The sequence below is a fragment of the Pyrenophora tritici-repentis genome, chromosome 3 (assembly GCF_003171515.1).
Source record: "Pyrenophora tritici-repentis strain M4 chromosome 3, whole genome shotgun sequence".
NCBI lineage: Eukaryota > Fungi > Ascomycota > Dothideomycetes > Pleosporales > Pleosporaceae > Pyrenophora > Pyrenophora tritici-repentis.
This window is the reverse complement of record NC_089392.1, coordinates 2,981,517-3,003,627: the sequence shown is the minus strand read 5'-3', so window position 1 is coordinate 3,003,627 and position 22,111 is coordinate 2,981,517. Positions and strand designations below refer to the sequence as shown.

Genomic DNA, 22,111 nt, shown 5'->3' with positions numbered 1-22,111 from the left:
AGAAAAGGTCGATTACGTCTAGGCTTCCGGGACTCGCTTACCTCGCAGGGATGATGATGTTAGTACTTAGTCGGTGTCGTCGTATCCCCGAAAGCCCGCACGTGGGCTTGTGATGCATAAACTTCAAGCAAGTAGTGTGAAAACAATCAATGTATCGGTGAAGCAGGTAAAGTAGACGCCAAGTTGTGGCCTGAGGCGGTACTATGGCTGTGCATTTAATTCATAATCACATTACACTCGCCCATGGGTGCCCCCCTTGCTTGCTATGTACACGGTACATTAGACATTGCCTCTTCTCCTTGGCATATACACGAGTATTTTGCCACTATCACTGACATGCTCAGCTGGCTGTCATGTTCCGATCATCGTCCTCTGATCGTTCCACCAATGCGGGTATATAGTACAAACATGCAAATCCCAAACGCCATGTCGTGAGCCACATGAGCCATGCAGAAACAAAAGAAACAAACGCTGCAGCGCAATCATGCGCACATGACAAATAAGAATGTTGTTGCGAATAGGGCTACCGCTGCTGTGCCGAATGTTTCTCGTTGAGAAGACGAACCAGTGGCTACAACGTCAAAGGGTGACCCACCGCCCGAGTCCGAGTTTGATAATTGGGCGTTGGGCGCGCTGGTTGGCGTTGAATCTGATGACGACGATCCAGCTTGCGCAGTGGATGCTGGCGGTACCGCGCTCGTGTTGGGGTCCAGGGTCAAATCTGCAGTCGATGTTGGTGCAGGCGCTGAGCTTGTCGAATCATCATCTCCATCCCCATCTCCATCGTCGGTTGAACTTGACGTAGTCGATGTTACTGTACTTGCCGAGCTTGTGAGAGTTGTACGCAATGGCGCCTGTGTAGTCGTGGCCCCGGTCGAACTCTTCGTACTTGGTTTCGCGCCACTTGAGCTGATGGCGGGAATTGTGACGCCTGGACAAAGACTCTGAATGCCCAAGCCATTCTGGAACACTCCGATGATGCTTAACTCGCCGGCATCTACACCTGCACACTTGTCGCTCACGCTCGCGCCAATCTTGGAGAGACCCTGCACGCATGCATCTGTGCATGTTGCGCCAGGCTTGAAGTCATCGGCGGTACATCCGGAGATATCTGTTCTATAGACAGTGTTGCAGGCTGTGGGTAGGTTATCGATCCGTGGGATGAAAGATGCAAGAGAAACGGTTGCTGCTTCTGTGCTGCATGCAAAGGCGAGAGCCAGCACGGCTGCGCGTAATGATGTGGGCAGCATGGTAAGGTTTTGTGTGGGAATGTGAAGAGAAGGTTGATGAACCCAAGGCTGAAAGATAGCCGTGCAAGCTCCTAATGCCAATGTACAAGCGGCTTATTTCCCCAAGCTTGGGCGTCCTTGCAAAGGCAAGGAGATCTTCCGGGTGTGCTGAGACGACTGGTGTTTGAATGTATGGTATGACGTTTTCGAGACTGGCGGGCCGTTTGCGTTGTGTACAGATTGGAAAGTCGATCTCAAATAATCGTACCGGAATGTTGGATTGATGTGAGGCTGCGATGGCTGAATCTAGCGCGTTGCTGTGGACAACCAATTTCGGACCCTTTTCCTGTCAAGCGTTCCCGACAGTGGTGTTACGCCCACACTCGGACGGTGCGATTCAGGTAAGAAAAGAATCTTCTGACACGGCAGTGTGACTGTGAGGACAAAGGTATAACTAGTACCAAATAAACAAAGCGTTTCTCGAACGACGTTTGTAAAAGGAAGTGAATGATGACACCGAAGCCTAAACGTTTGTTTTCTGGCGCCGGGCCTGCAAGGAGCGGTACTTGTCGAAAACGAGGGTTAAAAATAGGACGCGCAGCGTTATGCAAGAGTGTTGATGCAAAAGAAGGAAAAAGAAAGAGCACAAGAAGCAGCAGAAAGGAGAGAGCTGTTGATGGTGTAGTCGGTCAACAACCAAGGCTCGTTCGCGCGGCCCTGCAGCGGGGACGCGGTACATCTTAAGCCAGATCTACAAGGAACGCCAGCCTTGCCTCATCACCCACCTTCTTACCCCGTCGACTAATCCTTTGCAATTCTGCAGAGCAATTGGCAGGTTCACTTCGGGACCGGCAGACCCTGTGTTAGTGTCGCGAATGGCCGACATTTCACTTTCTGAAACAACGGAGCTTGCCAGCGTTAGTGCACGCCGCGCCCTTGGTTCACTCATTGGCCCAGCGATGCAGTGCAAGCGTTACATGTCGCGACCGCGCTTCAGATGCAGGTACGCGGAGTCGTACAGGAGCTATTAGTGAGAGATACGTATCGCGCAGCCATATATTAAAGCTCGGCGGCTCCGGGCGCGAAGCCTGCTGGCGGCTGCGTGGCTGAGGCCTGCGTGCGTTCTCACGTGGGGCTTGCCCAGAGTGGGTGACAGTGCAATGCAAATACTTAGCTTTCTCGGCGGCAATGCTGTGTGTCTTGTTTGTCTTGGCTTTGCCATGCTCATAGGAAATACACTGTACCAGAGACGCCTTGGCGGATGCTGCTTGAGCCTCTCGATACCCGCGCCCGCTCATGGCGAACGACTTCCTTCATCCCGAACTTCCGCCATTTAGCTAGACCAAATGGTCAATCCGGTACGACACATTGCATGAACAACAACCGTTTCACTGTTTCCTTATTGTGTGGATTATAGTTTGCTGTCACTTCTGTTCTGGCAAGCTTCATCCTGGTCTCATTCCAGCCTTGTAAGGTTCTGCTCAATGTTTCCATCATCCAAACTACTACTGAACCTGTTCCAGCCCAGAATCTCAGCCTAGACGGTAGACTGTTCCATTATTCCATGACGATGACACTCCTGAATCTCACTTTGCCACTCTGCATGTGCTGTACAGCATCCTCCACCTTGTCGAACGGAAACTTTTCAATCATGCACTTTACACCTTGCTTCTCTGCAAAATCAATCGCCTCTTCGCTATCGAGTCCGTGGCCAGACGGCCACCCGTGAACCGAGCGTCCTCCCATAACCAGGCTAACCGTATTGATCGGCACGTCACCCACGGGTGCGAGAACAAGTAGTTTGCCTAGTGGGCCTAGGCCGTTGACTAATGGACCTATGATCTCGGGGTTGGGCGCTGTGACGACAATGAGGCTTGCCCCACCCATCTTCTGGAGCCCATCTGCCGCACTCTCCTTGGACGTATCGATGTAATCAGTTGCTCCCAATTGGAACGCGAAGTCTTTCTTGTCGGCAGATGAAGAAAGTGCAACGGTGCGGTAGCCCATTTTACGTGCGTATTGGAGCGCCAAATGACCGAGCCCACCAAGACCCTGGATAGCGACAGTATCGCCTTGCTGAATGTGCATGTTGCGTATGCCATTGAAAACTGTTACGCCAGCACACAGTAGAGGCGCGTATTCAGCCGGATCCGCATCGGCCGGAATACGTACTGCAGCCTCGCTGCGGAGGGTACAATATTCAGCGTCTAGACCCGCATCAGCCATGTTCTCGTAAACGTAAACTTCAAGCGTGTGCATAAGTGGGAACCGGGAACCAAAGACTTACATCCGCCGTCCCTGCTAACTCCGTTGATAAGCTCATTCTCACACATCTGGAACAGACCGCGATTGCACGCCTTGCATAGCCCGTCATGTCCGCCATGCCACCCTCCTCCAACGCGATCCCCAACCTTCCACTTCTTCTCCCCATCGCCAACGGCAATCACCGTCCCAATCACCTCATGCCCAGGAACACGGGGGAACACCTTATCTCCGAGGTGGCCCTGATGAAGGAAGCTGTCCGAGTGGCAGACACCGCAGGCAAGTACTTTAACCAAGACCTCGCCGGACTCGGGCTTGGAGACAGGGACTTCCTTGATAGTCCAAGGTGCGCCGACTTTCTCTAATACCACCGCACGACAAGTAGAGGGCATGTCTGAAGGCATGGTTGTGTTGGCTAGGTTAAGAGTGTGTTACTATGGACAAGTAAGAAAAGCAACGATGTTATGCAAGTGCCAACAACCACAGATGGTGAGGATATTCTCAGTATTTAACTGCGGGAGGCAATCGTCATAGTCAGGCGTGAGCCTCTTTGTTTATCTACACCCACCATCAGTTTACAACATCATTGTTGTTATCGGTATGCTCCCCGCTTTGTAGTCACAGGCGACTACATGTACGTCACCGATGTATAAGCAATGCGCTCGGGATATGATAGGATATGAGCCTACGACCCCCAGCGATTATCTACATTATGCATCATCGTCTATGCAATCCTTTCGGCAGCTCTCAGCCCGCCACCCTCGCGCTCATTGGGCTGGGCTTACTGTTCTCATGCCGCCTCGTGTAATGCCTTAGGCTTTACATTATCGCCGACGGAGTCAAGAGCAGTAATTCCGCATGCCGTGAATTGTTGCCTAACATACTCTTTCGAATAGTCAGCTTCCGCAGCTGATGTGATGCATACTCGGCGGACTTGTTCGCGTCTCATTGGCTGCTCAACGGTGATATTTGCTTGGCCTCGCATGTTGGATCCGAAAAGACATCGTGGGGTATCATTTGTAGCATGCTACCAAAGTCCTGGTCCGTGAAGCATTACCAGGCATCAAAGTTACCAAAGCCACCAGTCTTGGCTTTCTTCTTGACGGGCGCCACATCCTCCTCTTCATCCACGTAGCCGATTATCTCATCATCACCCTGGTTTTGTATCTCCTGTTTCGCGGCTTGGAGGTACTTGCCTACGCCCAGGCCTTCCCCGCTGCTGTTGTCAACTGTGCCATCTGCACGTATGCGCTTGCCCGTCCAAGTTGTCTTATCGTCAGCAATGCCACCCTGCCTCTTGATCTCTTCGGCTTCTAGTTCTTTGTTTTCCTTGTCTTTGCGCTCTTTCTGCCACTCCTCGAAGGGGTCTACGAAGACGGATATATCCAGAATTTCAATATCATCGACTGGTTTGTCCTTCTCACCGACTTCTGCAATCTCCATGGAGCGCAAGGTGGTGTCCAGTCCGCCTACTACTCGTGCGAAAATTGTGTGTTTGCGGTCGAGATGCGGTACCGCGCGGTACGTGATGAAGAACTGGCTCGTATTGGTACCCTTGCCCTTATTTGCCATGCTCAATACTCCTCTCGCGTTATGCCTCTCCGGACCCTCGAACTCGTCTTCAAAAGGCTTGCCCCATATGCTCTGGCCGCCTCTTCCTGTGCCTGTGGGGTCCCCACCCTGTATCATGAAGCCTTTGATATTTCGGTGGAAGATGGTGTGGCTGTAGTATCCCTTTTGTGCTAGCTTCACAAAGTTCCATACTGCGCGCGGTGCATATTCGGGAAGAAGTTCAATGTTGAGATCGCCAAGAGAGGTGGATATGCGCGCGTAACCCTTGTTCTTGACACGCTTCGGCTTGAGCATGTAGTCTTCATCGGAGAGGAGGGCGCGTTCGCCCGAGGTATGTGGTGTGACGCCGGTCGACGTGAAGGATGCCGCAGCTTTACCAGAGGTATAGACGGCCGCGTTGTAGGCGGGTTTCTTGGGCGCTGCCATGGTCGACGCTGCGGCGCCATTTTTGGGGACGTTTGCAAGGGCTTTGGATGCATTTGTGCCTCGTTTTCTGGCTTCACGCGCTTTTGCGACAGCTTCCTTCGCCTTGAGAATCTTGGCCGCGTTGCCCAGCGCCTCCTTGTTCACACCGCTGTCTGCCTCGGCCACAACAGTATCTCCATCCTTGACGTGCTTGAATGAGCTGAAATCTCTGGATTCGACACTCTGCGGATCTTGGAGTGTTATGATGTCCTTGCGCGTAAACTCGTCATCGCTAACCAGGTCCTGCCAGTTCTTCGCTTTGATGTTCAGCCTTTCCACAGTGTCCCATGCAAACACGTTGCCGCTCTTCTTCAGCGCAACAATGTGCGTGTTGTCTGTAAAGACCTTGTACGTCACTGGGTCTACATATTCGCCGTCTTCGTTCTTGGTGAAGTTGAGTGTAATGAGGTCGGCGCGCTTCAATAGTGTTCCATCGACAGGGTTTGTGTCCGGGTGTTTCGACAGCCAGGTGAGAATATGGGTAAGATCAAAGATGGTACCCGACGCCGTGCATACGGGGTCTGTGAAGGGCTGCAGCGAGACGGCGCAGTAATTGAAGGGCAGGCGCTTGAACGTCGACGAGAGGCCGGCAGCAGAGATCCTATTTGAGCTGTTGGCGCCGCGCGCGTTGCCAAAGGCGTCCGAGGACGACCACTCCGAGTGGGTAATGTAGAGTTTGTCGGTTCCCTTGCCCATGTCGAGTCGTGTTGAGCAGAGGCGCAAAGGGTTGGAAATGTGAGCAGAGATGACGCGCCGCCAACTTTTGGCCGATCTAACTTAGCGCGAAACCACTACCTCGGCCTTCTCACTACCACCATTTCACCACGCTTCAGGCTTCGCCCTAACAACCTTCAGATTGCTACCAATCTATCACATAGAGTAACGATAGTACATATTGATATAATTAAATGAACTTGATTCAAAGAACAAAATCTCGAGAGAAATGCCATACCCTGTCTCAATTCAAACTAAGATGAACAGTGGTAAGCTGATGAATTTCATCCTGGAGGTATATGACAAAGCAAACGACGGGGAACGAAGACTCCATACTGACAATAAGCAGATGACCTCAGACCAAATCTGAACATCTGTGCCCATGACAGCAAGTAGCAAACAACAATCAATAATATCCGCATATATTAATACGCATCATATCCAAACATTTTCACTCTCCTCTCTCATCATACTCTTGAATCATGTTGTCTACTTTAGCTCAGTTATCGGAACGCACCCGCCGAATACGCCAAGACCGAGAATATTTCGATGTACAGCATGACATAGTCAACATGCGGATCCATATCGGCAGGTCCATTGGTATGCTTCAAGGCTGGATGCTCGCATGCGACCGTTGGAAAGAGCAAATACAAAATACCTCAGCGGCAGCTCCTTTACTACAGGAAATATCTGAGAACGAAACCATCCTAACCGGACTACTGAACAACTGCTCTACAAAAGGTGTGGAGCTGGGTTCTTTCCAAGGGAATCTTGAGACAGGTTGGACTGAATTCTCGGATCGACCTTGGGAGCAACGTGAGAAGTTTTTGGGAGATAAACAGAAAGGAGTTGATGAACTGATTTCCGATTGGAAAGAGGAAGTCGGTCAGGCTCTTGAAAATGCTGGCTTTAACACCTCAGAGACAGATGAGTCTAGCAGACCAGGGGCGAACGAGTCTGGGGTACCAGAAGTAGATGAGCCTGGTGAACAGTCGGATGTATAGCTAGATCGAAACTACAGCACTGCTTTAGAGATTGCTAGTGCAGGACTTCCATAGTGGCTCTGATCGTCTCAAATTTGATTAATCGTGGAAAAGCCTTTGCAATGCGTGGAAGCTCTAATACAGGTGACACATGCGTTGAGATCCGCGTCCCGTGGCAGCTGCTCGAGACAATGCTGGGGAGTTGCACTACCTTGATGAGCCAGTCGGCAAGCTTTACAAGCTCCTTGTCGTGATTCGATACTTGGGCCGGCGATTTGATTTTCTATGCATTTCCATATTCCAAAGTGACACCGCATAGATCGATAGTGTGGTCAGTCGAACAGAGTGTGCAAATACCCCGAGCCGAGCCGAAACTTTTGGCAGTCTTCACTGGCCGACCGACATCTACATATTTACCGATTAACGATATCAAATCCCATGACAATTTATAGCTTCTCTATCAAACTGCATCAGATAAAGTGGGAATCGCGCAGATCCTGTGTACACAGCATGTTGTGCGCCCGCACAAAACGTGGTATCCGAGGCCGTAGCACCAGGCGTAGCAACCACGCGTCGGCAAGGGATACCGATGTCTGGCAATCACCTTGTGCATGGCTGACTAGAGGCGCAAGAAGGCTTTTCGTAGAGTTGCTAATTATATTCATTTTTTCTGATATCGAAAACTTCGTGGTGGGTACTAAGCAAATCCGCAAAGAAAAGCATGCAGAAAGCAAGTGTTGCGTCTTCTTTCACCACTACATCTAGAGTTGTACTGTTGAGGGAACAGGTCGGCGACGCAAACAGTCGGCGGCATGCTTAAAGGCTCTATGGTGTGTATCTAGAAAAGTGGTGGCAATCTGGATCATGTATACGTGGAGTGGTTTCGACGAGAAAGACCGTCGAGAAGCAAGGAGCGTGGCCGGAGGCTGTGCTAGCGCATCCTGTCTAGGCTTAGACGATGCCTTTAGTGGGGGGAGGCGTCATCACGCTTTCAGCCACGACAGCTGTTAACCCTCCATCACACGCTCTCCACCTAGTCATGTATAGATGGTCTCACTATATTCTATATTATCGGCGTACCTGCTCGTAACCCCTATTATATGAAATCAATGGCGCATGTCCCCTTGCGTTCCTTTTTTACTTAGCTTCATTGGTTTCAGATGAGCCTCCCGTAAGATGTAGTTTTGTCCACTTCAGAGGTACTCACCCGAGATTACGGACCCGGTTCTATGAGCGGAAGCACCACATCCGAACATCTTCGAGCAAGCCACAAGCGCCCCTGCTTTTTATCCTCACTCTGCCACACTCGCGTGCCCTGCAGCTGGCTGTGTCTTTTGAATGATCGGCTTCGATATCTTATGTCGTTACCGATCAATAGGCGTGGCTCCACACAATGTCTTGCTCCAACTTCTCTTATAGCCTTGGAAATGCCTTGATGATGCCCTCAGTCTGAAAGGCATACCATCTCAACATGTTCCCTTCAACAGTCACTCATTTACTTGCTTTGCTTAGCTGTTTAGTAATAAGCTCACATGCCGCTCCTTACCCACCAGACACACTCCCTCCAAATAACGAAACAACTAAATGGAAAAGCCCGGAATATAAGTGGATGTTTGATCATCCTTTGCCTATACCTCCCGTGAAAGAACCGAAATTGTGAGTAGTGAAACTGACGTAAGGCAGCTCGTTTCATCTCTAACAAGAAATAGTACTTACACAAACAATGAAACTGGTGCCGTCATCGACTACTACGAGGTCGAAGTCACGGCTATCGAAAAGCAGGTGTATCCTGATCTCCCTGCTACTACCCTATACACATATGATGGCATACAACCTGGACCGACGTTTATGATGCAAAAAGGCCGACGTAAGCCTGAGATGATTCGCCCCTGCAAGTCAGCGCTGACCTCATCCTGTAGAGGCTGTGGTACGATTCACCAATAACAGCCCAACAAACTCTTCAGTCCATGTCCACGGCCAGTACAACCGTGCTCCTTTCGACGGTTGGGCCGCGGACTATGCTTTACCCGGCCAGTACAAAGATTACTACTATCCCAACGCGCAGAATGCCCGGACAATCTGGTATCATGTTAGTCATCCCCTAGCACCCGATTGTATCTAGGTACCCTATTTGAGCATCCGTTGACGGTTTTTCAGGACCACACCGAGTATCAGACTGCCACAAATGTATACAGGGGCCTTGAGGGGTTCTATATCTTAACCGACGAGGAGGAGCAAGCCCTTAACCTTCCAGCTGGCGATTACGATATACCATTGTCCTTGAGCGCGAAGCAATATGCCACCGATGGCTCTCTCGTAGACGAAGAGCACAACCACACTGGTCTCTGGGGTGATGTTCTCCAAGTGTAAGCAAACCTTATAGCACTTCCAATTCTACGACTAACTCTCAGATAGCAACGGTCAGCCTTGGCCTTTCTTGAACGTCGAGCCACGCAAGTATCGCTTCCGTCTGCTCAACGGTGCCGTTAGTCGATGTATGCTCTGCCGTACCATTGTAGTGAAGATCATTTTGCTAACATCAAAAGCTTTCGATCTGTCCCTCCAAGAAGACGAGTACAACAAGACTATCGGTTTTGATGTCATCGCATCCGACGGAGGTCTTTTCTCCCACCCAGTCAACACAAATCACATTGGGATCGCCAATGGTGAGCGTTACGAGATCATTGTCGACTTTGCCAGCTATGCGGGCAAGAATATCACCATGCTTAACGAGTGCGGTATGACCGGAAACCTCGACTACGCGGCAACGGATCGTATCATGCGCTTTATCGTTGGCGACCAAATGACCGACTGCACCAACAATGGTAAAATACCAGAAAACCTCCGGTACATTCCGCCCGCACCGGAAACGGCTGTCACCAAGAACTTTACGTTCTCACGTATTGATGGCGATTGGGTCATCAACGGCGTGGGCTGGGCGGATATCGAGAACCGTATCCTGACAAGGCCGACCCTAGGCGAGGATGAGATCTGGGAACTCAGACACGGAGGGGGCAATGCATCCCATCCTGTTCATATTCATCTTGTTGACTTCCAGGTCTTGTCTCGCGAGGGTGGCAGGAATGTGGTGTTGCCATATGAGGCAGCGGGAATGAAGGACGTGATTTGGATCGCTCCGGGTGAGGTTGTCAGGGTTGTGGCAAGATATGCGCCATGGAAAGGTGTATACATGTTTCATTGTCACAACCTCATCCACGAAGACCATGAGTAAGCTTCCATATTGTCTCTTCAATTCTAATGCTAACAAGAAAAAAGCATGTTGGTGGCCTTCAACGTTACGCAATTGGAGAAGTGGGGATACGACAATTCGACAATCTTCATTGACCCCATGGAGCCGCGATTCCGACCTAAAGATGCCAACCCAGAAGACTATACGGAGGAAGCGATATACAAGAAGCTAGATTGGTTCTACAGTTTAGATGCGTACAACCAGACCTCTGAATGGGAGACCAGTTCATAGATTCATGGTCTCAAGCAATCGACCATATGGCCATTCAGCAAGTCTGTCAACATATCGATATCGGCGTTTGTAACAGGCTATTAAAGTAGACTTCAACGGCCCACTAATAGTATTTATCTATCACCTTGTAATAACATATATATCAATATATTCCATTCTCACTTCATCAATGTCCAACCGTGTCTCCGTTCCCTCACTTCATCAATGTCGAACTGCGTCTCTATTCTCTCACTTCATTATATATTAATAGTGGCTCCTCTACTTCATCAAACAGGAAACCACATCCCAGATAGTATAGTGGTCAGTATTTCGGCTTGTCATCTCAGGACGATACGCCGGAGGCCGGGGTTCGGTAAGTGCAGTTCTAGACTCTCCATTCGATTCTTCTTACTAACAGCTGTAGATTCCCCGTCTGGGAGCTCTCAGTATCAGACTTTTTTTTGCTCAGATACAGTGCTTTGTAGCACATATAGGGGGCAGCCAAGCAGAGGATATCTGGTTGAGGTGGTTTCAGAGGTCTATGGGATACAGAATGGCGTCTCACAAAATTATTCATCTTTCCAACAACCCAACACCATGTCTAGCCCTCATTCCTCTTTTGGCACCTGTAGGCTAGACTACGCTAAGAAAGCAAGGTATGCTATATAGGCAAGGTGCAGGTGAGTAGTCAGCGAAAAGCGAAAGAAATAACTACTGTCGGACAAGGACCAGGAAGCCCACATGGTGCGCGACAATCATTCAGGAGAAAGCGCAGCAGCCAAGGTAAGACGTCTGTATAGAAGATATTTCTTACACTCCATTGTGGACCTCTGGGGCGCTTCAGATACCCCATCTATTACTATCTACGCCCTCACTACTGTGAACCTCTCACGCGCATGCAACAAGGCCCAATCGTGGCGCCCAGCCGGAGCTCCTCGCGCGTCCGGAAGCTCCTAAGGAGAACCAGTTTGGCTTTATTACGGAGTCGGTTTGGGTTAAAGCCGCACCACAGCACGAACGCGACAGCGGGGAAGCGGAAGTCGACCTCGCTCGACGAGCCGGGAAAGAGATGGACAGGATTGACGGGGTCCAGGGCCCTTGCACCTGTCAATTTGGACCCTCAGGTATGACCAGCTATCCTCGTTGCACATACCACCCAGTCTAATGAAACTCAGGGTTATTCCCCGTCTGTGCGCTGGAGAGAAGAAATTTTCCGAGGAGAAACCCTGGTGATGACGAGAAGCCCGTAATCCTGACCCCGGATCATCACCCTTCTTCTGCCCCCGACTCGCGCATTTGGAGTAATTGTCGCGTGCATCGCAATATAGAGGAGCTGAAGAGGGTTGGCTGACGACTCGTGCACCAAGTCTCAAAGTACCTAGGTAGTTTGACAAGGCGTGTCAAGAGTTTCAACTATGGCGACGCTGCGCCGAAGGTTAACGTGCGACGAGTGTCTTTTTTTGGGAACTAGTCGACCTAGCGGGCTTGTGTTCTTCCCGGGTCCGAGACATCAGCGACATGTTTGCGACGTGCACGATCAATTACATGACCGCAAGATTGGGAATCTTTGCCCTACGGCACGGATCCCCGTCCCCCCTTCCCTCCTGCCGTCCTGAGTCCCCGATTTGCGATGCCCGTAATTTGCTTATTCTATCTCTTCCCGTCTATGGTCATCATTAACATTAGCATCGTCGTAATCTACGTACGTATGTTGTCCCGCCGACCTTGACCGTTGTCAGGTTCACATCCATCTGAAACAACCAACACAACGTAGATTTTCAGTCCTTTCATTAGCCTTTTGATCAGGATCCACACAGACAGACAAACTCACATGGGACTTTCCAAAGCTTGCCTCTGAATAAGGTAAACCGGGATACAACGTGGCCTTCTTTTTGCACAAACTTCCGCTTATGTCGTGCGGAACCGACCAACACGCATCTGCGCCTACTGCTCATGTAGTTTAGTTTCGTTTAGTCTAGTCCGCTACTGTACTGTACGTAGCTATGTCCAGCATAGGAAAGGTTCAACGACGTGAATCCCCCACCACTAGTACTCACGCTCACAAAAACCAACCCCACCTAAAACTATTCCCTACCTGGTCCGCTTTGTTCAAGTGCGCAATCTTGATCTGCCGCGAGGATATTCACGGCAAGCAAATTTCGAAACTAAACCTACCAATAAACCCACAACCAACAAAAGTGGCCTGATGTCGATGATGAACAATGGGAGATGGCTATGGCGGTGGGTAACTCGTCATGAGCCGTGAGCCAACGAGAAGCCGGCGGAATTTGAAGCAGCAGCAAACCTCGGGCCGATTGGACAGACACTTTTGGTTCCCGATTAAGCTTTTTGCGGCGTAGAAAGAAACTGGGTTGCTGGTGTTGGTGCTGTTGTGTTGTATGGAAGGTTCCGGGTAACGCGGCCGTTGTCACGCGCATGCACGAATGCAATGGAGATCGACATTCTGCGGTATTTACCTCGGGGGTAGCGGTTGAATCGAGGGGCAGGTGCAACCGGAGAGTATGGCCGGATCGACTTGCCGTTGCTATGTGCAAGGGCGCTGGTACGTCAGGTTGCTGTGGAGGGTTGTCACGTGGGGTTGATACCGCCGATAGGGGCATATGGATAAGCACGAGGGCAGCAACTGCAGTGATAGGGAGCGAGCTGTGAGAGATGTCATACGATCGATTGAAATGACGTGGCATATAATGCCAGTATGGTATATCATAAGTGTGCAGTGTATCTACGTTTGTAGAAGCTATGATCTACAGCAGCAACCGCCGCACTTGAAAGAAAATCAAACGAGGTACTACCCATGCGCCAGTGCTATGCAAAAAGAAACTAGAGAAGAAACGAAGAAGCGAAAACAGCCAGCCTAGTCCTCAAGCACACCAGTGGCAATCATACTCTCCTTGAGAGCCTTCTTGTACTCGCGCTCCATGCCATGCTTGACAGCATCGAGAACGGTGTTGACAATAGCTTTGGGCTCGAAGCGGGGCTGGGTGCCGTCTTGGAAGACACCGGTCTTGACGAGGATCGAATACCAGTTGGCGTCCTTGGTGTGCTCGTTGTACTCATTGGTACCCCTGATGTCGGACTCGGGTGTGTCACCAACGAAGTAGACAGTTGAAGGAGCCGCGTCGATGCCATGAGTTTCTTTGCGCCACTCCTTGAGGAGACGAGTAGCGAATTGGAAGGTGCCGATCTGAGGTTTACCAAAGGCGGTTGTCTCAAGGTTGCGACCGGTGACGGCCTTGAACATAGCTTCGAGAGAGACGCGGAGAGCACCCATACCAATGCGAGTAAGGTCGTGTGAAGCACTCCAGACGACGTCGTTGTGTGAGAAGAAGACTGGTGGACCCTCGTCATAGTTGGCTGACCTAGTGCCAAGACGACCCTTCTTTGACATGAGCAGGTCCAGAATGATCTGTTGGTCTGAAGCCCAATCGCGGGAGTCGGCGAAGACGAAGATGGCCTCAATTTCGACCTCGGCAAAATTTCGGGTTCGCGAGTTCTTATACTCCTCCTCTGTAAGTTTGCGGAACGGCGTAGTGTCCTGGTTGTCCTTGATGATGTCTCCAGGAGTGACGCTAAGAACATTGTTAGTGTCTGTCTGTGCGAGCGCATGGCAAAGTAAACTTACACATCCTTGAAGCCGTAACCTTCGGCGACAATACGGCATTTCTCGCCCTCACCACCGACGACGAGAACGGTGTTGTACTTTTCTGCCATCTCCCTCATGGGAGTGTGACCGCAGATGAATTGTCCCGGCGAGACTTCCATCTCCAACTGCTTGCTGAGCTGAACGCAGCGCTCGGCTTCAGTCTTGCCACCACCGTTGGTTACGAATATGTACGGTACTTGGATACCATATTCGTTCTCGCCGTTGAGTATCTTCATAGCCTCGATGGCTTCCGGGATTGGACGACCACCTCGGATGAGGACACCGTCGATATCTGTGGCATATTAGAATGGGCCATGTCAGAGAGTGTTTCCGCTAGCTTACCGAAAGCAAATGCGTATTTGTCGGTAACTGAAGTCTCGGGAGGTGTGTAGCCAGGTGATCCAGGGGTCTCAAGATGACGTCTAGCCGTCTCGAAGCCGCTGGCAACTTCCGCTGCGTTTGATGGGGCCATGAGATGTTGAGGGGGAACGACGACGGTTGGACCCATCTTGATGTTCTCGCGGGTGGCTTCGGTGGATGAGAGGCGACGCACGAAGCGACTCCCTGTGGAAGGGATTGCAAGAGAAGCTGTCGACATGGTGAAAGTTGATAGGACAGTGATAGTGCAAAGCGAAGAGTTTGAGCAGTGTTCACTCGTGGCAAGTGGACAAGTCTGTTGCTTTGTGGGCTTGGAGGTAGAAAACGTGGGAAGATTAATGGCCTTTATAGCAGTCGAGCCCGGCAGAGAGTTTGGTTCTCCAGAAAACCCCTCAATCAGGTGGAGAGAACTGTGGATATGTGGGTATGTGGATATGCGGAGGTGGGTATATTGATGGATGAGTAAGTTTTTGCGAAGAATACAGAGATATTTTATATTCAAGGAACGAGGGCTATCTCTTGCTAACATGCACTTTAGCCATATGATGGCAACTCTAGCGGCAAGACTCTGCACGTCTACGTCCCAATGCAAGACCCTGAGTAGAGCGCCTATCGCTCAGGATTCTGTTGGATGGAATTGCGTAGTTCGATGTCGTCATCCGTCACAATCAGAGCAAGGGACGCCGCCTTGCGACATGGGAGTTGGATAGCGGTAGGCTGTGCCTAAGCGTGCGCTTTCAACAAGCACGAGATTGTGGCATGTTTCTCGATGGCCACTCGATAAGCACGCCCAGGCAGGTTGCCATAACAGTGGGTATGCGGCCGCGGCTCAGGACCTCGTGCATACCAGGCCGTTTCGGATTCTTGCCGTGCTATGCGCGCCATGTGGTAGACGGCCGCGGTTGATGATGTTCGTGTGGAACGGTGTTGCAGAATTTTGAGGAACTTCGGCGCTATGATGTCAGCGATGATTAGCTTGCATATGGCCGCTGCGCCTCAAGAGTGGTCATCACCATCGGCTTGCCTTGTCCGCAAATGAAGAGCCTCAGGGACTCAGGGCAGCCTTGAGGGTAACCTTGAATATGACCCGATGTGTGCAGTTTAGCATGAGCGCGGATCGATTGTCCCTAGTCGCCGGCGAGAACAAGTCGGCGGTCGTTCTCGCCAAGCTTCGGGAACTGGATGAGGCAACTTGAGGCTCAAACATAGGCTATCTCGGCAGACGTGCCAACCCTTTTGGCGAAGACGCTCGTATTTGGGAGCCGGCACGTTTCATCAAGCAGCTGCGTTTAAAAAGCATACTCACCCAGCAATTGCCTGTATGTGTAATAGCCTGGGCACTATTTTTGTCACTGTTTTTCACATGCTGCCCGAGTACAATAGGCGCATGCGATGAGCCATATGTAGTATCCAGCGTACATGCAGTGGGTCGCCAGCAGAAGGAGTATCCACAACAAGAGTCACAGCCTGTAACACTTCACGCTTGACGTAACTGTACATGGAGATACACCGCAACTTACCGAGCTGGTATGGAATCGACTGCGGCAGCAGGTATGCGCTCAGCTCTCAGGGCCTGACCAGGCCGCCAGGTTGAGTAGGTGTAACGTATTTACAATATCTGCGACTGCACCTACTTTCCCACAGCCTGCAAACGACCATGAAACTGCCATAGTGAGAGAGGCACTGAGGCATATGGGTGCTTGCAACACCACTACCGCTTTGGGAGAATACGCCTGGCAACGACTCAAGTCAGGCGTTATATGCGAGAGGCGCTTCCCCATGCCGCAACCCCGTGGAAGACGGGAATCCGCGCTGCATGGAGCAGTGATCCGATAATGGTGCCGAGAAGGTAGTGCCATGGCATGTATCGAGCGCCCTTGTTGCAACCGAGTGGATTGCTTTTGATTGCAAAGAGACGGATGAAAGGAGTTCGGCGTGGCGATCCGGGGACAGAGTCGACCTCTGATTGTCAACCCAGTATTCTCCACGTCTCCACGTTTTCCCCAGGTGTGGTTCCAGTGTTTCAACTGCGGGCGACCTCGGTACTACACAGATAGAAGACTCGGCGCACATGTTGCTACACGTGTCTGACGTTGCAATGGCGGCGCCACGCCCATCCGGTCCCTGCTTCCGCCCCCTTCACTACGAACGTGAACGTGAAAGATTTTCAACGTCCTGGGGTTCCCGTCGCAGGGACTCGGTTCATCTACGGCGCTCCACTATTTTTGCGGAGGGGAGATACGCAGATGCCGATCAAGCTGAAGAGGGTGGGTGGGCCCCTTCATTCGTGGTTGGTTTGCGACCGGCACGCCATATCCGGGCACGTATTGCGCGTGATGCCTAAGCAGAACCTCCCGAGGAAGATGTGTAGGTAGGCAGTGCAAAATACAAAGTGCGTGTGCTGATGTTGAAGGGGATGGGGAAGGAGCTGATTGTGATGGGCAGGCAGGCACGAGGACCAGCTTCCACAAAGACCAGGCGCCTACGTGGAATCCTGCCCACCTCCCATAGCACCTCTTAGGCCGCGACCATGAACTGGACGGGAGGTTCATTGCAGCGCACCAAGAAAGCTAACTCAGGCGTCCTGCAGCAACAGAGAGCGTACTTCGCAAAAGCGCGAACCCACCTTCACAATGCGACTAACTCGCCTATTGCGCCCTTTTACCCGGACTATCTGCGCGAAAGCGAGGATCCTGGACTCTTAGGGATATCTTCGTTTGGCACTGGTTCGGTCCGACACACTGGTCATTCAGCGAGGCACAGAAGTGGGAGAATGGTACCAGACCTTACGCCAAACGGCGCGTGTTCCACTATGGGACACTCTCGAGGGCCACCCCATGGACTATCTCTTGAACGTTCCATCGATAGGCCTCCTGCTTGGTCACATGACTCACAGGGTACTAAAAAGGTCCGTCGTGACGAACTGCTATATGGTCGTCCAGGTCACGTGAAGGAAGACAATGACCAGACAGGTTTTCGTGGCAGGAAACGCAAGACTACAAGGGCTAATCCCGAGGTCCAACTACTCGAGGAAAAGAGGAAGAGACTTCTGGCACAGCAAGACTGGGTCGGCATCGATCCGTCTAAACCAGTCAGCCTACGATTCCTATCAAACGAGGACGATAAGATCGGTAAACGTAGGAGAAAATCAAGAAGCCACTGTGCTATTCCAAGAAGAAGACAAGATGACGACTTCGGTGGAGGACAGCCTCATGCTGTGGGCGAGGCCTTTGTCAGGCCCTTTGGTGGTGGTGCCATGCACGGCAAAGACGAGGACATCAAAATCCGAATCGGCGCAGATGCATTGAAGAACACTTACTCTACCCAAGCGGACGAGCATGCGCAATCTCATGCTTCGTCAGACCCTATGCTCTTCGACCAAGAAAGCCCACCTGCACTGCAACACCCAGAGAAGCTGGATACTGCATCACCGGTCAACCTTCAGCTTCATGCAGCATGTGATGCTTCCGAGCAGATTATTCACAGTCCCCTTGCACCATTGACCGGTGAGAATGCTCAGTACTGCCACATTGGTTGGCACCATGGACGTCCTCCAGGTCGAGATGCTTCTGAGCAAGGAATGCTCGCTTGCAACCCGCTCGAGCTGCATGCTCAGCATGCTGCAGTGGAACCTAAATCAGTCGAGAACTCTACGCCTGGTTATCGACTCACGCACTATGGTCATGGTGATGCGCGTCCTTTGCGTCTCGTCTTCGGGGGCCCTGCAGGTGGCCGTACTCGTATCGCGCCCGGCAACCACGAGATCGGTGAAACGCAAACCTTTGACGAATCAGACTTGGCACCCATGTCCCGAACAGAGCATATGCATCAGGCCAATATTGAGATGGAGCAATCATGTGCTGAAGAGGCTTCGGCCATATTCGTAATCGTCGATGAAGAACCCTGGAAAAGGTACCTCGCCATTTTTGATGGAACATCAAGCCACTCTGATACAGCCACACAGCCCGGAAACATCACTTTGCAGGCTATCTCCACAGCCAGGAATGATAGTGAAGCTGCAGCGAATTGGTCACAGTACGCCACTGCCAGTCGAGGCGATGGAAGTCGCGCTAGTCCGTCCTCAATTTCCGCCTCTTTGCCTTCTCTGAAGCGGGGAGTCGGAAGACGCATCGACATGGATGCCAATTGCCAAGGGATACAAAATCAGACGATTCTTCAAACCTTGGATAATGATGGGCTGAATTGGCGAACGTTTGTCTTTGGGAGTGACGACCAGTCAACTGTACAATCGGCACATGATGCTGCGGGTGGAAACTTGGTGGATTACTCAGAGGATGCCTCTTCAATGTACCTCCGACATTCTAGGGCTGTCAGCACTGCCAGCCCTCGACCGGCCAATACGGAAGTCCGATTCGCTTCTTACATGAGGCACAACGCACAGAAGCAAGCACCGCCTGCGCCACCGAGGTTCCGCAACGCACGCTCACCGGCCTTCCACAGCCGCATCGAATTGAGCAGCGGCGAGCAGGGACCCGCAGAGACTGAGGCCAAGGCGTTCGAAAGGCGGTCGGCAACACATGCAGCTCTGGTAAACAACGCATCCTACGATCTCGTCTCTTCCAGGGTCGTGGATACCACCACAACGTCCCGCAGTACGCTAGAGCGGCTCACACGTGCACGGGCACCCTGTTACCCACCAGATACAACGAGCTCAGGCGGGCACAACGTGATCCGAAATTTCAGAGGGTCTTGTTCATTCTACGATACCCCGGCCACCGATGACGAGGTCCTTGACATTGTTGATCCTAACAAACGGTGATGAGCGTGATAGGTGCACGCCTGGCGGCCGTTTCAAAGGGAAGACGGGAGTGTTTAGACTGTAGCTCCACAAGCTTAATCCACTCCTAGGCCTTGCATGTGTCAAATGACTGGGAATCAGTAGGGCCTGTGTGTATAGTGGTGGTGGTGGTGGTGCTATGTTGGTAGGTTAGTATAATCTACGGGAGTGGGATGATGCTGGGATGTGAAGTCCTCAGCGGATGTAGTGTGGTGGTGAGGCTGGTGGTTCTCTTGGTCTCTTGGCGGCGCTCGTTTGAGAAGAGCAGTTGTGTCACATTGGGAAAGCACGTTCAGAAAGGATATGCAGAATACCTAGGTAGGAATCTTATCGCCCGTGACTCACCTGTTTGGCAGTGGTGCAGCTCCCAGTAGTGATGGACGTGGTCAAAGCGGGAGGCTACACAGTAACGGTGACACAAATATGCGGAGGTAATATGCCTTGACACGGTGCAATGCGAACGGCGATACTTAATGCGGCGCACCTTTACCGCTATGCATGTCATCAGTTGCGAATGTTTCGAAGGGGGCTCAGAGCAGGCATAGCTGCGTGCACGGAATATTCCTGGGGGAGCCCTATGGATTGAGCCAACAGTTGTGACAAGACAGTGCCGGGCATCCTTGCTTTAGCGGACGGCAGTGATTGCTGGTTAGCGGTCGCTGGCGCCCAAGGTCCGAATACATACATGTGCAATTGGGTAATTTACGAGGCACGAGCAAGGCTTTGAAGGCACGAGAGCTATGTGCTGGAGAAGGACGATGTTGGTCAAAGAAGCGATTGGACAGGATTCGAGGATGAAGACAAAGGCATCACACCGCCACCAGGTCACATGGACAGGCTCGGGATGAGGAGGGAAAAGTGGAAAAGTCCAGCAAGGCGGCACGACAGCGTTGCGGTGCGGGGGCGCGGTGGGCTGATTGGCGCGTGGGCGTCGGAGCTCAGGGGCATAGTGCTTTGCTTGCTCGCAGGGCTTGCAGGGCTTGCCGGCTCAGTGCGTCGCAGTGCTTCCAGAAGATTGCCCACGGTGTCCAGGGCAAATCACACGACGCTCGGACGACGTGGGTTTGGTGGCAGGGCAGAGCATTGCGGATGTGAGCATTAGCCGTACCGCAGTGTGTCGCGCCATGGCGACTCACAGTTGTTGGAGCATGTGCGGGACGTGCTATAATTGTGAAGCAGCCAAGGCGAGGGAAACTTGGGCTTGGACGGGCATAGTTGCGGATCCCTGACCTTGCTCTTGCGCCGTCAGCAACCGTCTAATGATGATCGTACCGTAGTGCCGGCTTCGCACTTTGTTTCAACTTTCCCGCGCGCCACGTGTAGGAAGCTCGAGGGCAGCCACACATGCGGCGTCTGCGAGTGGATGGACGCTTTGTTTGATAGTCATAGTCATGGACGGTAGCCATGACCGCTACTTGCTACTCAGCCTGCTTGCTGCTTTCGTGTTACCAGCACTCACCGTATCGTTGTTGACAGAGCCAGTCAGCGGTACTGTTGGGCACTGGGCGGACCACAATTCGCCATCGCGTGCACTGCTATCATCGTCTGCTCTGGTTGCGCATCGGCCGTAGGCGGCAATTACCAATTGATCCTCGCTGTTAAGGTTGAGCGTCGGCGTTACTGGGCAGAACCTTGGATATTGCCCATTGCTCGAGAGCGACTCATTGCGACGGGCATGCGCTGGGGAGTCATCGTTTCGCAGCAGGGCCAGCGCACAACGAACAGCATCAGGGCCGTTGGCCGGATGTCACGGCAAACTTTGACAATACCGTGTCGCGCTTGTTGGAAATGCTGTAATACTGCGTGCTGGTGGTGCGACTTGGTCGTTGCCTGACCACGGGACCCGGCAGGGCAGTGCATGTCGCTTTCGACGCCGACACCGTCCTTGATCACCACCTCTGCTGCACGCTGTCGTTGTCGCTGTCGCTGGACAGAGTGCATGTAGCAGCGAATTGTGACTTGCAGCGATGTGGGTGCGAAGAGGTCATGATTGGCGGGCCCCATGCTATAGGAGCCGGCTGCGTCATACAAGACACCGTTGCTCGGTGGGGCCCTAACCAGTGTCGCGGCGCGCACTGAGGAACGCTAGTACAGGAGACAAACAGGGAAGGCCCCTCGGAGCCCGAATTGCGTCGAGGCGGCCGTGAGCCCGAGCGACCAGGAGTCCCAGGTAGAGGCGTGTGGTTGTAAGATTTAGCTGAAAATTCGGTGTGCGGCTTGTCTGTTCCTGGATTAAGAGGCCGCCAAGCGTCACCGTTGCCCATATACTACCCTTCTCCCTCCTCAGGCCATTCCGCACCACATCAAATCACAATCATACCCAACAACAACAACAACGTTTGCCGACTAGACTACTACTACGGCCAAAACACGCACCAAGTCCAAGCATTCGCCCTCCAGCTGAAGGCCTTGTCCGCACACGACCGCATATTCCGCATACCGCAGACTGCAGACTGCAGACTGCATACCGCATACTACCGCACCCACTGAGCCTGCTTATACGGGCCCGCCCCAGTCTGCCCAATCGCTTGCCAACCCCCACGACTGCTCCGAAGGACATCCAGCTCCATCCTAAATTACCCATGC

General features: G+C 52.0%; 8 protein-coding genes across 8 annotated transcripts; 3 read left to right on the top strand and 5 right to left on the bottom strand.

The window, feature by feature from the left end:
* Positions 1-482: 482 nt before the first annotated feature.
* Positions 483-1,250, bottom strand: PtrM4_085270 (Mucin multi-domain protein; the record flags this gene model as incomplete). Its single annotated transcript, XM_066106664.1, has 1 exon — positions 483-1,250. One exon carries the CDS (start codon positions 1,248-1,250, stop codon positions 483-485), a length of 768 nt encoding a protein of 255 aa, XP_065963602.1.
* Positions 1,251-2,786: 1,536 nt separating this feature from the next.
* Positions 2,787-3,895, bottom strand: PtrM4_085260 (AdhP, Zn-dependent alcohol dehydrogenase; the record flags this gene model as incomplete). The annotated part of the gene is made up of 2 exons (XM_001940199.1): positions 2,787-3,436; positions 3,517-3,895. The coding sequence occupies 2 exons, from the start codon at positions 3,893-3,895 to the stop codon at positions 2,787-2,789; spliced, it is 1,029 nt and encodes a 342-aa protein (XP_001940234.1).
* A 649-nt stretch (positions 3,896-4,544) lies between these two features.
* On the bottom strand, positions 4,545-6,224 carry PtrM4_085250 (PpiB, Peptidyl-prolyl cis-trans isomerase (rotamase); the record flags this gene model as incomplete). Its single annotated transcript, XM_001940200.1, has 1 exon — positions 4,545-6,224. One exon carries the CDS (start codon positions 6,222-6,224, stop codon positions 4,545-4,547), a length of 1,680 nt encoding a protein of 559 aa, XP_001940235.1.
* A 590-nt stretch (positions 6,225-6,814) lies between these two features.
* PtrM4_085240 (uncharacterized protein) lies at positions 6,815-7,246 on the top strand (the record flags this gene model as incomplete). The annotated part of the gene is made up of 1 exon (XM_001940201.1): positions 6,815-7,246. The coding sequence occupies one exon, from the start codon at positions 6,815-6,817 to the stop codon at positions 7,244-7,246; it is 432 nt and encodes a 143-aa protein (XP_001940236.1).
* Positions 7,247-8,834: 1,588 nt separating this feature from the next.
* Positions 8,835-10,706, top strand: PtrM4_085230 (SufI, putative multicopper oxidase; the record flags this gene model as incomplete). The annotated part of the gene is made up of 7 exons (XM_001940202.2): positions 8,835-8,881; positions 8,935-9,092; positions 9,145-9,314; positions 9,383-9,591; positions 9,641-9,720; positions 9,772-10,453; positions 10,502-10,706. The coding sequence occupies 7 exons, from the start codon at positions 8,835-8,837 to the stop codon at positions 10,704-10,706; spliced, it is 1,551 nt and encodes a 516-aa protein (XP_001940237.2).
* A 2,854-nt stretch (positions 10,707-13,560) lies between these two features.
* PtrM4_085220 (Hydrolase-6 multi-domain protein) lies at positions 13,561-14,947 on the bottom strand (the record flags this gene model as incomplete). The annotated part of the gene is made up of 3 exons (XM_001940204.1): positions 13,561-14,275; positions 14,329-14,641; positions 14,692-14,947. 3 exons carry the CDS (start codon positions 14,945-14,947, stop codon positions 13,561-13,563), a joined length of 1,284 nt encoding a protein of 427 aa, XP_001940239.1.
* Positions 14,948-17,257: 2,310 nt separating this feature from the next.
* Positions 17,258-19,507, top strand: PtrM4_085210 (uncharacterized protein; the record flags this gene model as incomplete). The annotated part of the gene is made up of 1 exon (XM_001940205.1): positions 17,258-19,507. The coding sequence occupies one exon, from the start codon at positions 17,258-17,260 to the stop codon at positions 19,505-19,507; it is 2,250 nt and encodes a 749-aa protein (XP_001940240.1).
* Positions 19,508-21,142: 1,635 nt separating this feature from the next.
* PtrM4_085200 (uncharacterized protein) lies at positions 21,143-21,529 on the bottom strand (the record flags this gene model as incomplete). Its single annotated transcript, XM_001940206.2, has 1 exon — positions 21,143-21,529. The coding sequence occupies one exon, from the start codon at positions 21,527-21,529 to the stop codon at positions 21,143-21,145; it is 387 nt and encodes a 128-aa protein (XP_001940241.2).
* Positions 21,530-22,111: the final 582 nt, after the last annotated feature.